Below are 17,155 nucleotides of genomic sequence, written 5' to 3'. Positions count from 1 at the left end.
TGCATGACACAGATCTTGACTTGTCACGGATGCTTTATGCAGTACCACCATTGCAATTGGTTTGGACACGTGGCCTCGCCATTCTGCCCAACCTGCGGTGACACAATTGAGACACCAGAGCACGTAGTGTTCAACTGACCGAGGTTCGAAGGTACGCACTAACACGCTTGCCACCTGCGGACCAGACACGACAGCCGACAACATCGTGCGGAGGATGTGTGGGGATGCCAATATTTGGCGCGTGGTCAGCGATGGGTTCACCCGGATCATGACTGCCCTGCAGAGGAGTTCAAACCAGCTCCAGTCCGGTGTAGGGTAACTCCATCGTCGGGGAGCATCTGAGTAGCGTGCGTCCAAATCTGGCAGTAATGCATACAAATATAAGACTTTACCTTTTGCCGTTGCGAACGTTGTGTAGGATACCTCCACCGCCACGGAGTTTCTGAGTCGAACGTGCTCCCTACGATAAAACTGCGGGAATAAGACTATACCTTCTTCGCAGTCGAACTCGCAAGGGGAAGAGTATTCACGCCGCGGAATACTCTCGGGTGACTTCACGTCGTCGGCGGGTGAGTCACTCTAGTCGGTGTAGGATGACGTCTTCGCCGGGAATCATCCAAGTAGTTTCGTAAAGCCTCGGACGTGTGCTGTGACAGGCGCGTGTCCAGGATAAGCTGCCTTCAATTCGGCACACGGACGGGCAAAGAAGAGAGGGCCTCGAGCCTAACCAAGCGGAGCCAAGATCTCGAGTCGTTAGAGGAGAGGTCATTGGTCTCTTGCAGTGGACTCGAACAGAGGCGGAGCGCACGATATTCGTGGGAACCAAGCTAGTCTCGAGTTGCGAGTAAAAGCCGGACCTCGAGTGGTTAGAGGAGAGGTCCTTAGTCTTGAATCGTAACAAGAGGCAGGGTATATATGCTGGAGTTTGACTCGAACTAGAGTTGCCGATGAGCGCTTGGGCGCGGACTTGGTCTCCCATCACGAGGATAGCCTTTGTTGCAGGTCCGGATGGGAATTATGGCCAGAGGCTCCAGGTGGACTTTATGGCGTAGGGGTACATAGTATCTAGAATCGACCAATTGCACCCATGGACCCAGAGTAGCATACTGGGGAGACGCGGTGGCTCGCCTTGCCTTGGAATACAATCCGTGAAAAGTATTTACCACCTGGGTGATTAACTAATAAAAAAAACGAACGTTCCAAGATGATCATTAGACTGAGTCGATTTGGGGTCATTTTTGAATGGGGTCTTAAAAGCTTCGTTTAGGTTCAAAACTCATTCATGATTTTTTGCAGAATTTTTAAGTAACGTTACATGAGTAAACCTCCGGATTCGGTTCGGCGCTGACGGCAGAAGCCGAAGGAAAGCTGTCGTTTTGGCATCGCCGGTACGGGCACATCGGGAAAGCTAATCTTCAGAAACTGATCCTAAACGAGATGGTCAAAGGTTTGGACGCCGCCGCAGACTCTGAATCTGGAAGCGAGATTTTCAAGCCCTGCATGAAGGGGAAGCAAGCTAGGTTGTCATTCGAGGAGTCCTCAAAGCCCCGCTCCTCACGACCCTTGGAGCTCATCCATACAGACGTGTGTGGAGCTTCCTCGCCAGTGTGGCTCAGCATAATTTATGCTTCAGCCACCTGGCTAGAATTAGCTATTTCCCTCTGTCTCCCACGTTTGGGTTAGGATAAACTATTTCCCTCTGCCTGTTTCCCACGCTTGGGTTAGAATCATTAGTAATTTCCATCACGTTTGTTTGGTTTGATGCATAGAACGAAACCAAAAAGAACGATGGAAATTACCAACGCGTCGGGTGCTTATCTTGAACTTAGTTTATGCTTATCTTTAACTTAGTTTATGATCCCGCGCCGGTCTCCCGGTGCATAGGGCCGTGAGAAAGGACCTCCACTGTTGACGATCCAGAGCCAGCGTCTTTGCTTGTATAAATAAAGTGGAACGAGGTTCCAGGAGAGGTAGTCTTAGTTCAGACATAGAAGTTGTTTGATCTTTCCATCCGAAACTTCTACACCAGCATCCTGGAATGGTGGGAAAATCTTTGTGAGCTTCATCGATGACTTCACGCATTTTACCGCCGTCTACATTCTCGAAGCGAAGAGCGAAGTCTTTGAGGCGTTCAGGATATATGCAGCGATGGCCACTGCTCGCTTTGGAACAAAAATCGCCCGATTGAGAAGCGATAATGGTGGCGAGTACATCAACACCGAATTCCAGGAGTACTGCATCGAAGAAGGTATCGTCATGGAAACCACCATCCCCTATACGCCTCAGCAGAACGGCGTTGCCGAGTGCAAGTTAGCAACACAGCTATCCGGTCGGCGACATCGATAAGTTGCTGACGGTTACATCGTTGGTTGTTGGCAGTGACGTTGGCTCAACGGGAACATCGAAGATTGCTGACGATAACATTGGGATCGATGGGAACCATCGATCGACCTGGCACCTGATCGGCGTAGAATAGCTAACCAGCAAAAATCTGAGTGTGAACTGTAAGCTAGGCAATAGGTAGGTAGTTATAATTTGAGTAGGATTAAAAAGTCAGTCGGAATCGACCCGCGAACGAATAAAGTTGTTTTTTGTTTAAGTATCACCCGCCCGTGAAAACTTAACTCGCACGAACAGAACTATCATGGAGCGTGCTCGGGCGATGCTGGACGAGTACAAATTCCAACGATACATGTGGTCTGAAGCGGTTTTAGCAGCAGTGTTCGTCATCAACCGGAGCCCCACCGCTGCTTTGAAGGAAGCAAAAACGCCGTACGAGATGTGGTTCGGACACAAGCCAAACGCGTCTTCGGAAGCAAGGCGTTCGTCCACATCCCGAAGGAGAAAAGGCCCAAACTTGATCCGAAGAGCAATGTGTGTTTCCTGGTTGGATACGGGAACAACGGATATCGTCTGTGGGATCCTGATCAACGAAAAATGATCGTGAAAAGTGTTAAATACAGTGATGATCAATCTGACACGATAGATTCAGTGAAACAAAATGAACACAAAAACAATTCTAGTCTAAAAGTATTGGAATCTGATGACGAATCTGTATAGGATGATAAACTGATAGACGATAGTGATGAAAATGAATTTGAAAAAGTCTCGAATATCGAAACAGTGCTGAACAATCAAGAAAAAGTGCCTAAAAGGAGAAGTGGACGAGCGAAAAAGCGGCCGGCTCGTTTTTCCGACTACGAGTTGAATCCATCCCCGAAACGCCACGCTGGTCGATGCGATTCAGTAGACGAGTGCTACATCGCCTTTGCATTGAATGCCGAGTCCTACTTCGACGAGCTGCCAGAAGACGTCGAGAAACTCAAGAAGCATGACGATTGACCGTTGTGGAAAGCTGCTGTCGACGAAGAAATGCGGCCCTTGGAGAAGAACCGCACCTGGAATCTTGTCGACCCCCCTACCGGCAGTCGAATTGTGCCGTGCAAGTGGGTGTTAAAAATCAAAAAGGATGAACCTTCTCGACTGGTCGCCAAAGGCTGCTCTCAACGTGCTGGGTACGACTACCACGAAACGGATGAGTACCGTTAGAACGATTTTGGCAGTGGCGGTCGAGCAAGACTTACACCTGCACCAGATGGACGTTCGCACCGCCCTCCTCAACGGAAATCTGGAAGAAACGGTGTACGTTCGACAGCCACCAGGGTTTGAGAGGGGTAATAAAGTGTGCCGACTAAACAAATCCCTGTACGGCCTGAAGCAGGCGCTTCGCAGTTGAAACGTGCGGTTCAACAAGTACATCGTGGAGTTAGGTTTCAAGCGGTGTCCCTACGACAACTGCCTGTACACCCTGGTAACCGAAAACTTCAAGGTGTACCTGATCCTCGACGTGGACGACATCTTGATTGCAGCGGATTCCACTGAAAAATTGAAGTGGATCAAGTCGCAACTAGCAGCCGAGTTGGAGATAGAAGACCTGAAAGACGTCAGCACTTTTCTTAGCCTGAAAATTGAGCGCAACAGGAAGCAAAGTACATTGTCCATCAGTCAAGCCGGGTACGTATGTATCTTCCCTGCTTGAGCGGTTCGGAATGCGGAACTGCAAGCCTGTTGCCTTCCCACTGGAGATAAACCTCAAGCGGGGCCGAAATTCCGAAAGCGAGAAGTCAACACAGCAGCCTTATCGAGAGCTCGTCGGTTGCCTCACATACCTGATGCTCTCCTCGCGACCGGATATCAGCTTCGTGGTTAACTACCTGAGTCGGTTCCAGAGTGGTGCCACTGATACGCATTGGGCCTATTTGAAGCGTGTCTTGCGGTACCCTCAAGGGACGAAGGATTTTCGGTTGGTCTACACCAAGCAAGACTAAGGCGGCGAGCCAATCATCGGTTTCGCTGACGCTGGCTGGGGGAACGATGCCGATACTCGGCATTCCACCTCCGGTTACCTGTTCCAGATTCTCGGCAACACGGTCGCACGGATGAGCAGGAAACAAACAACCGTGTCACTATCATCCACCGAAGCCGAGCACGTGTCCCTAAGCCAGGCGGCATGTGACGCCATCTGGGTGAAGAACCTGCTGTCCGAATTTGGTGTGGTCCTGCGATCCCCGCTGACAATCCACGAAGACAACCAGTCCTGCATTCACATCGCAGAAGAGCCTCGAGATCAGAAGCGAATGAAACATCTGGATATGTCCAGATGTCCTCAACAAAAGTCTGCCGGCTGGTTCATTGAAACATCATCGTTCCACCCTAGGATTGAGAGGGGGTGTTAAGGAACAACCCTAGGCGATAATTATAATAACCCGGTAGAATAAGTTTCACTCAAATTAAACCAAACTAGGCAAGCCATGAAAATTCAAATGTGTATTCTTTAAAAGCCGCTTACCAGTTTACATTCTCTACCAGTTCAAATATAGTTTGTTAACCAAACCACAGCACACTGTTTTTCTACACCATTGAAGACAACCGGCACTTCTCGAACATTATCGACGTCAGATTCTGTCGAGGCACCAACTTCAAGTCAGACCATTATCTGATGATGATGAAGATTCGCCAAAATCTCTTCGTAGTGAACAACAAACATAACCAACGCCTGCTTCGGTTGAATATCCAACGTCTGAAGCAACCTGACTGACGTCGCTGCAGATTACGCACAATCGCTCGAAACAGTGCTGACGGCCCTCTCTAGGACTGTTGGGATATCATCAAGACAGCCATCAACAGCGTTGCAGAGAACGTCATCGGGAACGTGGAACGAACTAGACGGAACGGCTAGTTCGACGAGGAATGTAGGAGGGTGATGGACTACGAGAATGCCGCGCGGACAGCAGTAGTGCAAAGAGGAACCCGTCGTATCGTGGAAAATCTCCGACAGAGAAAAAGCGGCGCCTGGAGGAAGAGGAGCTCGAGTTGGAGCTGAAACATCTGCATCGTTCCCAGGAAACACAAAAGTTCTAAAAGAAACTCAACGCATCCCGCAAAGGCTTCGTGCCGCAAACCGAATTGTGCCGGGATAAGGACGGGGACATCCTGACGGACAATCGTGAGGTGATCAAAAGGTGGGAGCAGCACTTCGATAAACACCTGAACGGCGCACATGTAGGTGACCAAGATGGTGGGGGAAGGTTTACGGCCGGCATAGCCAACGACGAGGTGGAGCCACTCCCAACAAAGGTTGAAGTTAAGGAAGCCATTCACCAGCTGAATAGCGAAAAGTCGGCTAAGAAGTATGGCATCGTAGCTGAGCTTATCAAAATGGGCCCGGACAAATTGGCCGATTGTATACACCGGTTGATGGTTCGGATCCGGGACACAGAACATCTACCAGAGAAGTGGAAGGAGGGTGTAAGATGCCCCATCTAAAAGAAGGAAGTCAAATTGGACTGTGAAAAATACCGAGCCATCACGTTCCTGAATGCCGCCTTCAAAGTGTTGTCCCGAATCCTACTCCGCCGCCTAGCGCCACAAGCAAACAGATTCGTGGGAAGTCATCAGGCCGGCTTCATGGAGGGACAGTCAACGACAGACCAGATCTTCACATTACGGTAAATCCTCCAAAAATGCCGTGAACACCAAGTCCCTACGCACCAGCTATTCATCGGCTTCAAAGCTGCATACGACACGATCGACCGTTACGAGCTATTGCAAATCATGGACGAGAACGGCTTTTCCGGAAAGCTTATCAGACTGATCAAGGCGACGATGGATGGAACGGATTTCTGGTGAATTGTCGAGTTCATTCGAATCACGCAGCGGGCTTCGACTAGGCGATGGTCCATCCTTCTTGATGTTCAACGTGGCGCTAAAAGGTGTTGTTCGAGGAGCTGTGGCGGAAATGCGAAGCACGATTTTCAACAGATCCAGTCAACTTATCCACTTGGCCAAAGATATTGATATAGCCGGCAGATCATTTGCGGGGATGGAGGAGATCTACCACAAACTGAAACGCAGGAAGGATTGGGTTAGTGATTAATACGTTCAAGACTAATAATAACAAGGTCACGATCGACGGGCGACGAGCTGGAGATACTTAGTCGAAGACTTTGTCTATCTCTGACTGCAGACAATGACACCAGCCGTGGACTCCACAAGCAACTGCGGTCGAGAAAACTTAACCCTCGCCTATACACAACGCTCATTAGACCGATTGTCCTCTACGGGCACGAGATATGGGTATTGCTTGAGGAGGACCTGCGAACACTCGGAGTATTTGAGCGACGACCATCTTTGACGGAGTGCAGGAGAACGGATTGTGGAGGCGATGGATGAACCACGAGCTCGCGTGACTCTACGGTGAAGCCAGAATCCAGAAGGTGGCGAAGGCTGGTCGGATACGCTGGGCAAGACATGTTGCGAGAATGCCGGACGACTGTCCTGCAAAACAGCTATTCGCTACGAATCTGATAGGAACGAGATGAGCAGGGGCGCAACGATCGAGGTGGTTAGCCCAAGTGGAGCTTGAACTGGCGTATGTGAGATGCCGGAGAAGTTGGAGAACGGGCGCTGGGACCGAGTGAATTGGAGGAATATTTCCAGCAAACATGAAATCGTATCAGAAATGATAAGTCAAGTCGTTTACAATGGTGTTGCAGATCGAAATTATAACTGTATATTGAAAAGATCGCATGTCGTCTAGAGTCAATTTAAATCGGATATGATAGAAAGTCCGCCATGTTGTAAATTTTGAAAACATTTTGCTTCCGCGCAGACTTCAAGTGAGAAAATCATCGTCACGTTCTCTCTTCAATCAGCTAATGGCTAAAAATCAGATGGGAATTGAGTTATATTGACCAATGAGAGAACTGAAAAATATTGTCGCTGGCAACGATTTGAAGGCTATGAGAGCAAAATCCTGCATTCTTCCGATAGATACGAATAAGGTGTCGGATAACGCCCAATTGGTGTAGTTTAAGTCGCTTAAGAAAGAATTAAATTTATGTATGAATATTGCCTCCACTGGAATATATTACTATTTATTTATCCAATGACTAGTGGTATCATAATAATTGCTTGGTAAACCTATACTCGTCCTATTTTTAAGAGCATAGAAACTTGATATTACATGCTGTTAGAAACTTCAGTGGATCGAGTGGATTTTTTTTTACCAAAAATTTATCAAGAAACAAAAAAATGGGATCAAGTCTCCCCATCCTCTCTCATATGTGTATATGAAAAAAAAAATGGTAGAAAGTTTTCTACATTTTATTTTTGATAACAAACTATAATCAATCATCAATAGAACAGGCTCTTCGCATCACCACAGTCATCAAACTGAAAGCGCTATCCTCCCGGGCTGCTTCCACCTTGGCCCACTCACAATCGATCGGGTTGCCAGCGATAAGGATGAACGACTGGGTATGCAGAACTTCGATCTTCAAATCCACGGTCTGCAGTCTGTTCTTGGTGAGATCAAGAAGGTCAATGTTTGGCATAGAGATAAGTTCCAGTGCCATCACATCGGTAAGTAGATTGTTTTTGAAACACAAAGATTCCAGCAATGGCAACTCTAGCCCTTCGCTGACGATGATTCGCTCGATCAGGTTGTTTCCCATATTGATTTCCTTTATTCGGGTGAAAATGCTGAACTGATTCATTTCAAGCTCTTGGAACATGTTGCTGTCCATGCTCAAAGTCTGGATATGAGCTATCGAATGACAATTACTGGGCAAGGTTGTCAATTTGTTGTCACTCAGTATCAGATGTTTCAATTTGGGCAAAATCCAATTGCCTACGTCTATGTTTGAATGGTTGAAATTGCTCAACTTCAAAAGCTCCAGAAAGTTGTTCGAAATTAAAGAGCTTTCAAAGTTTCGTGAAACCGCATCAAGCCTTAGAAATTTAGTTTGAACATCATTGAAATCACTCAGCCTTGCTGTTTCTGTATCAACGTTTTTAAAATCGATCGTTATCAAATGTTGCAGAATGTGCATGTTGTTAGGAAGCTTTTTAATGGTTACATTTTTCAGGTTGATTTCATCAATTTTGTTGTGCTCACTCTCAGCGATATCGAATTCTTCCATTAAACTATCGGCGACAAATAATTTTACTATCGTTGTTGGCAGATAAAACGTTGGCATGGAGCAATTGAATATTTTCAACACTTCACTTTTGCTGCCCAGCAATTCGAATAGTTGCCGAGTGGGTTGAACAACTTCCATTTCCTTGAGTTCAATGATGTGAACATCGGTGATTGTGAGCTGAGGCCACTGGAAGGAAGGGTTCAGCCAATCGATGAGAAGCACCTCGCAGCCTACGAACCTCCACAGGGGACAAACGTAAATGGTGCCAAGGGAGAAAGAAATCCATGACGCAATCAATCTGAAAAAAGTTCAATAACTTTTAAGGTTTTTCACTGATTGAATGAAAAATGATGAACAAATAAAAAACAGTCAATAACATTGTTGTGTCAGCCTCGAAATTTCTCGAACTTTTCACAATGAAGCATTCACGAACGACAGATTTTAAATACCTCAATTTTGTTTTGGGTTAATAGGTTTGTTGAAGTTGTTTTGATCACACTTACACGAAAAATGAAATGCTCTGGCACATCGTTTGGTTTTTTTTTGGAATATTTATAGAATTATATGTAATTGCACAAGCACTTGATGGAACATCAACACGAAAATGAGCCTCAGTGATTTTTTCGAATGAAGTCGCAGTCAATCTATCGTTAGACTTAATTTTGTTGATGAATAAACATCGGAAAATTCGGACTTTTTAGAAGAAGCAAAACCTTTACAGATGTATTCAATTTAACTCAAAATTTAGATCGAAGACATTGGATTCATGAGTCGATTTTCAACCTTCCGAATCAATATTCAAAAAAGTTCCTATGTTGAAATCGAAATTCATAAAATGCTCTGGGCTTATGAAAAAGCTCAACTGGCAAGTCAGTTGTTCCTGCGCCGATTTCTGTGAGTTCGAGCCCAAGAGTAAACATCGCGCACAATTATGCTAGATCAAAATGACAAAAATGACACAAAAATGACACACAAATGACACAAAAATAACAAAAAAATTACACAAAAATGACACAAAAATTACACAAAAATGACTCAAAAATGACACAAATGACACAAAAATGACACAAAAATGACACAAAAATGACACAAAAATGACTCAAAAATGACACAAAAATAACACAAAAAAGAAACAAAAATGACACAAAAATGACACCAAAATGACACAAAATGACACCAAAATGACACCAAAATGACACCGAAATGACGCCAAAATGACACCAAAATAACACAAAAATGTCACAAAAATTACACAAAAATTACACAAAAATTACAAAAAAATTACACAAAAAAATGACACAAAATTGACACCAAAATGACTCAAAAATGACACAAAAATTACACAAAAATTACACAAAAATGACACCAAAATGACACCAAAATGACACCAAAATGACACAAAAATGACACAAAAATGACACAATAATGACACAAAAATGACATAAAAATGACACACAAATGACACAAAAATGACACAAAAATGACACCAAAATGACACAAAAATGACACAAATAGGACACGAAAATGTCACAAAAATTACACAAAAATTACACAATAATTACATAAAAAATTACACAAAAAATGACACAAAAATGACACAAAAATAACACCAACATGACACAAAAATGACACAAAAATGACACCAAAATGACACCAAAATGCCATAAAAAGGACACAAAAATGACACAAAAATGACACAAAAATGATACAAAAATGACACAAAAAAATGACACAAAAATGATACAAAATTGACTCAAAATCGACACAAAAATGACACCATAATGACACAAAAATGACAAAAATGACACAAAACTGACACCAAATTGTCATAGAAATGAAACAAAAATGACACAAAAATGACACAAAAATGACACAAAATTGACACAAAAATGACAAAAATGACAAAAATGACAAAAATGACAAAAATGACAAAAATGACAAAAATGACAAAAATGACAAAAATGACAAAAATGACAAAAATGACAAAAATGACAAAAATGACAAAAATGACAAAAATGACAAAAATGACAAAAATGACAAAAATGACAAAAATGACAAAAATGACAAAAATGACAAAAACGACAAAAATGACAAAAATGACAAAAATGACAAAAATGACAAAAATGACAAAAATGACAAAAATGACAAAAATGACAAAAATGACAAAAATGACAAAAATGACAAAAATGACAAAAATGACAAAAATGACAAAAATGACAAAAATGACAAAAATGACAAAAATGACAAAAATGACAAAAATGACAAAAATGACAAAAATGACAAAAATGACAAAAATGACAAAAATGACAAAAATGACAAAAATGACAAAAATGACAAAAATGACAAAAATGACAAAAATGACAAAAATGACAAAAATGACAAAAATGACAAAAATGACAAAAATGACAAAAATGACAAAAATGACAAAAATGACAAAAATGACAAAAATGACAAAAATGACAAAAATGACAAAAATGACAAAAATGACAAAAATGACAAAAATGACAAAAATGACAAAAATGACAAAAATGACAAAAATGACAAAAATGACAAAAATGACAAAAATGACAAAAATGACAAAAATGACAAAAATGAAAAAAAATGACAAAAATGAAAAAAAATGACAAAAATGACAAAAATGACAAAAATGACAAAAATGACAAAAATGACAAAAATGACAAAAATGACAAAAATGACAAAAATGACAAAAATGACAAAAATGACAAAAATGACAAAAATGACAAAAATGACAAAAATGACAAAAATGACAAAAATGACAAAAATGACAAAAATGACAAAAATGACAAAAATGACAAAAATGACAAAAATGACAAAAATGACAAAAATGAAAAAAATGACAAAAATGACAAAAATGACAAAAATGACAAAAATAACAAAAATGACAAAAATGACAAAAATGACAAAAATGACAAAAATGACAAAAATGACAAAAAATGACAAAAATGACAAAAATGACAAAAATGACAAAAATGACAAAAATGACAAAAATGACAAAAATGGCAAAAATGACAAAAATGACAAAAATGACAAAAATGACAAAAATGACAAAAATGACAAAAATGACAAAAATGACAAAAATGACAAAAATGACAAAAATGACAAAAATGACAAAAATGACAAAAATGACAAAAATGACAAAAATGACAAAAATGACAAAAATGACAAAAATGACAAAAATGACAAAAATGACAAAAATGACAAAAATGACAAAAATGACAAAAATGACAAAAATGACAAAAATGACAAAAATGACAAAAATGACAAAAATGACAAAAATGACAAAAATGACAAAAATGACAAAAATGACAAAAATGACAAAAATGACAAAAATGACAAAAATGACAAAAATGACAAAAATGACAAAAATGACAAAAATGACAAAAATGACAAAAATGACAAAAATGACAAAAATGACAAAAATGACAAAAATGACAAAAATGACAAAAATGACAAAAATGACAAAAATGACAAAAATGACAAAAATGACAAAAATGACAAAAATGACAAAAATGACAAAAATGACAAAAATGACAAAAATGACAAAAATGACAAAAATGACAAAAATGACAAAAATGACAAAAATGACAAAAATGACAAAAATGACAAAAATGACAAAAATGACAAAAATGACAAAAATGACAAAAATGACAAAAATGACAAAAATGACAAAAATGACAAAAATGACAAAAATGACAAAAATGTCAAAAATGACAAAAATGACAAAAATGACAAAAATGACAAAAATGACCAAAATGACAAAAATGACAAAAATGACAAAAATGACAAAAATGACAAAAATGACAAAAATGACAAAAATGACAAAAATGACAAAAATGACAAAAATGACAAAAATGACAAAAATGACAAAAATGACAAAAATGACAAAAATGACAAAAATGACAAAAATGACAAAAATGACAAAAATGACAAAAATGACAAAAATGACAAGAATGACAAAAATGACAAAAATGACAAAAATGACAAAAATGACAAAAATGACAAAAATGACAAAAATGACAAAAACGACAAAAATTACAAAAATGACAAAAATAACAAAAATGACAAAACAACATAAAATAACAAAAAAAAAACGACAAAAATGGCTCTAAAATTACACTTAAATGACACCGAAATGACACAAAAATTACACCAAAATGACACTAAAATTACACAAAATGACACCAAAATGACGCGAAAATGACACCAAAATGACACAAAAATGACACCAAAATGACACCAAAATGACACGAAAATGACACCAAAATGACACCAAAATGACGCGAAAATGACACCAAAATGACACAAAAATGACACCAAAATGACACTAAAATGACACAAAATGACACAAAAATGACACAAAAATGACACAAAAATGATACAAAAATGACACCAAATGACACAAAAATGACATAAAAATGGAACAAAAAATGACAAAATAATGACACAAAAATGGCACCAAAATGACATCAAAATGACACAAAAATGACACGAAAATGACATGAAAAATGATTCAAAAATGAAACTGAGGTGATATAAAAATATCATAAAATTTGGTCAAAAATGGCACAGAGATTGCACAATAAAAGAGGCAATTATAGCTTAATAATTAAAATAAAATTACACAAAATGATTCCATAAAAACAAAAAATGATAAAAAAGTGACTTTAAGATGACACCAAAATGCCTAACAATAGCTCAATGATACGAAAAAGGCACAATTAATCAGAATGACAGAAATAATTAAAAAAATGCACAATAATAACACAAAAATGTAAAAAAGGTGGCAAAAATGGGGCTTAGAAGAGGCACAAAACGAAAAAAAATTATGGTAAAAAATTTCTCACAAAATTGGCTCAAAATTGTAAAGCTAGATAGAAAATTGTCACAAAAATGACAGAAAAACACAAAATTGCACCAAATGTAGAAAAAAAGGGTACGAAAATTTTCAAAATTAAACAAAAATTTCACGAAGAGACACAATAGAGTTTGCTACTTTTTTGAATATGTCATAAAAATTACATAAAAAGTCAAAAAAGTGAATGAAAACACAAAAAAAATGAAAATGACACAATACTAGCACAAGAATGCAATAATGTCACAAAAACAATACAAAATCGACACAAATATAACGAAAAATGGCACAAAAGTTGCACAAAGATGGCATAGAAATGGTACAATAATAGCAAATTAATACATAAAAGAAAAAAGAAATGACAAAAAAAAATTATAGAAAAGTGGCACAAAATGGTCCAAAACATCAAAACATTGACATAAAAATAACACAGAAACCACATATTAAAAAAATACAAAAGAGGCACAGAAATGGCACAAAAATGGCCGAAAATTGACGCATCGATTATGGAAAAATGACACAAATGGCAAATGGCACAAAATTGCAGAAAAATGACAAACAAATGGCATAAAAATTACTCGAAAGGAGCACAAACGTGACAAAATAATGGCGAATTGTCATAAACTACAGATAAATAATCCAAAAATGACATCAAAAAAAATCTCAAAAATATCAGTAAAATGACTCAAAAATAACACACAAATGAAACAAAAAATCAAAAATTAGCCAATTGACACGAAAATAATAAAACATGTGGACAAAATGGCTCAAAGATTACGGGAAAGTTTTCAAAGATTTAAAATTTATTAGTATTGTGTGTTTGATTGTCATCTGAATAAATGGTAAAAAAATCTATAAATAAATATTCTCTAAAACTGAGAGAGAAGTCTCAATGAAATGGATTTTTTTTGATGAAAGCTACAGGAAAATGGATTGAAAAAAGGTAATCAAAATTGCAGAACGCAAAAAAAGAGATCGTGCGACTCAACCAGTAGAACAAAATTTATTTTTAACTATGGATCGGATGATGGATTCAAAATCATTGCAGGTAATTTTATTCTAATGCGTTTTGATATTTCATCCGTGAATAAATCGCTTATCGTACTGGGTGTCATGATAAGTATTACCGAATCGATTTGAGGCTGAAACGATTATTCGACATCAAAATGTTGCCATCGACAGGACTCCGCATTGAAATTTGTATTGCTTGGTAGGTTTATAATAAGCTTAAAGTTATCAAAATAAGTGTTCCTATATTTATATTTTTTCAATCTTCAGTTTACTGATGCTGAGCATTCAACCGATTTCGACGAAAATTGTAGTACACGGTTTCGCGGAAGAAGAGAAGATCTTCGATGTTGACGTGTTGGATTCTTCATTCCGGTGGCCTTCGCCGATTCAACCAAATAATTCGATCTGCTATTTGATCGATCTCGAAATCAAGAACTGCACCGCTGAATTGATGGATTTCCTAGCAGCTCGAGCGTTCCTGTTTCGTGTTACAAATGTTCGATCCAGCGAGCTTTACATCCCGGTTAATTGCGTGTATGTTGAGATAGAACACTGTAAACGCACAGCAAATATCGACATATCATTCGCAGGAGTTGACAATCTGAAATTACTCAGAATTTCGGGCACTCCAATAACCGTCCTTCCGCAGTCTATCAATAATCTTACCAAACTTGAGCAACTATTTTTGGATGAATTGCATCTTGTTGAACTTGATTTGGGCTTGCTGAAAATGGTATCGCTCCAGGAACTTATCATATGCCAGATGCCTCAAATTAAAATAATAGCATCGAAAACGGTTTTCTTAGAAAAATTGAGATCATTTCATATCGTCGATTGCAACATGACGGAACTGGATGCATCGAAGTGGAATTTTCCCAGCCTTCAAAGTTTGACTCTGAGCCATAATCAGCTTTCCAGGATTCCTGTCGGGCTAAACAATTTTGAAAATTTGACCTATCTGAATATCGATTACAATCAACTTGATTCGTTTGATTTTAGCGTATTCGAGGGATTCGATTATTTGCAAATACTTTCTCTGAACCACAATCAGCTTCGGACATTCAAAGTTGGAGATTCCATTCGGCTGCCATCCTTGTCAGCGCTCTACTTAAGCTACAATCGTTTAAATGGGGTGGAGGAACTGCTGAAATTGGACCTGCCAGCGCTGGAAGAGGTCGACTTGACACTGAACGATCTGACATGGAGCAAAGAGTTGGACCAGTTGGTTAGCAGATCGAAGAGCTTTTGTTTCGACGTGAATTCCCCCAATTGCGGCCGGTACAATTTTGCAAAGATATGAAAAAAAATTGACAAAATTGACAAAATTGACAAAATTCACAAAATTGACAAAATCTACAAAATCGACAAAATTTTCAAAATTGACAAAATTTACAATATTGAAAATATTTACAAAATTTACATAATTGACAAAAATGAAAAAATTGACAACAATTATGTCAATTTTGTCTATTTTGTCAATTTCGTCCATTTTGTCCGTTTTGTCAATTTCGTCAATTTTGCCAATTTACTTTCGAATTTCAGTGTGAAGGAAAGTTCGGTTTTGTGATATTACTGTTTGGAGTAAATAAAGCTCCCAAATATTCCGGAGAATAATGGATGATAATTATCTTGAATGTACTAACAAGAAATGCTTCGAAAATATTCAACCAGAGAGCAAAGTTAAAACCATTAAGAGCGACGAGTGCAGCAACCAGCCAAAATCCAAAGAACACAAGTTTTTTTTCGTCAAGTAAGTCTTCAGCAATGCCAGTCATGTATTTTCCACATGGCAAGTGTCTAAGTAAGTTAAAACAGACACCAAAAAAACGTCATTCGAAGGCTCCAAACACAATCGAAAACTCTAAGAAAATAGATCTCAATGTCATCGTAGCAAGAACCTAGTATATGGAAGCGAACATATATTGAATATCTTATGCGAAGTTTTTTTTTCTGTGCCGACCGTCAAAAATGTGGTTCAACAAGCCCCAAACCCAATAAAGCATTCTTTAAGTTTAGTCTTTTGATTTTTTTTAAACATGTGTAACAATTTGGCCAATAAGGCAATGGATTTTTGACGTTTACAAACGCAGTTCGCTGCGATCATGAACTTCCGCAGTGAGCAATACTCTTTAACTTACACTTGTTCAATACATTTAGTCTTAAACCTACACACGAAGAAGCTAGACGTTTATCCTTTAGAATCCGAAATATCCCATGTGATTAGGGAACTGGGGTAGTAAGGTTTCTCACAGCTGTAGACAGGATTCGCACTACGGATACTGCTGATTGACCGGAATGACCAAAAACCGGGTAGAACTGTACGTGCAAGTTTGGTGTAAGGTATCTTGGTGAGTTAGAGATACCGGAGAAATTCATCCACGTGCAAGACGGAAGAAGTATTCCGAAGTGTGTAGGGTAGGCTCTCGTTAAATTTGGCCTACAAGACTATAAAGTTCGATTGTTCAACCAGGCAAAACGGTGCGCGATACGTGAACGAAGAATAAAGTCATCGTCGGGGCTTTATTTCTGGCGGAGTAAGGCATCCCATCGTCGGGGGTTCACTGAGTAGTTCCAGAGTAGATAGTTTCACCGTCGGGGAACTAGTCGGGTAGATGCCGGAGTATAAAATTTCATCGTCGGGAAATTTTTGAGTCGAGGGGCCTTGGAGGGGGCCGGTTATGTCCGAATCTGACGATAAAAACTATTACGACATATCAGATTAAGAAGCCACGTGCAAAGTTGCTGATCGCAAAGTGAAGACAACTGTGGTCAAAAGCAAAATGGAGGA

The 17,155-nt window shown here is 39.2% G+C and overlaps 2 protein-coding genes across 2 annotated transcripts; one reads left to right on the top strand and one right to left on the bottom strand.

Moving 5' to 3' along the window:
• Window positions 1-7,688: 7,688 nt before the first annotated feature.
• LOC129758330 (phospholipase A2 inhibitor beta-like) lies at window positions 7,689-8,621 on the bottom strand. Its single transcript, XM_055755820.1, has one exon. The coding sequence runs from the start codon at window positions 8,619-8,621 to the stop codon at window positions 7,689-7,691; it is 933 nt and encodes a 310-aa protein (XP_055611795.1).
• A 5,901-nt stretch (window positions 8,622-14,522) lies between these two features.
• LOC129758323 (leucine-rich repeat transmembrane neuronal protein 3-like) lies at window positions 14,523-15,667 on the top strand. Its single transcript, XM_055755809.1, has 2 exons — window positions 14,523-14,566; window positions 14,635-15,667. The coding sequence occupies exons 1-2, from the start codon at window positions 14,523-14,525 to the stop codon at window positions 15,665-15,667; spliced, it is 1,077 nt and encodes a 358-aa protein (XP_055611784.1).
• The last annotated feature ends 1,488 nt before the right edge of the window (window positions 15,668-17,155 follow it).

The sequence above is a fragment of the Uranotaenia lowii genome, chromosome 1 (genome assembly GCF_029784155.1).
Source record: "Uranotaenia lowii strain MFRU-FL chromosome 1, ASM2978415v1, whole genome shotgun sequence".
Classification (NCBI taxonomy): domain Eukaryota; kingdom Metazoa; phylum Arthropoda; class Insecta; order Diptera; family Culicidae; genus Uranotaenia; species Uranotaenia lowii.
Note: the sequence above shows the minus strand (reverse complement) of the source record. Positions and strands in the feature narration are given on the sequence as shown.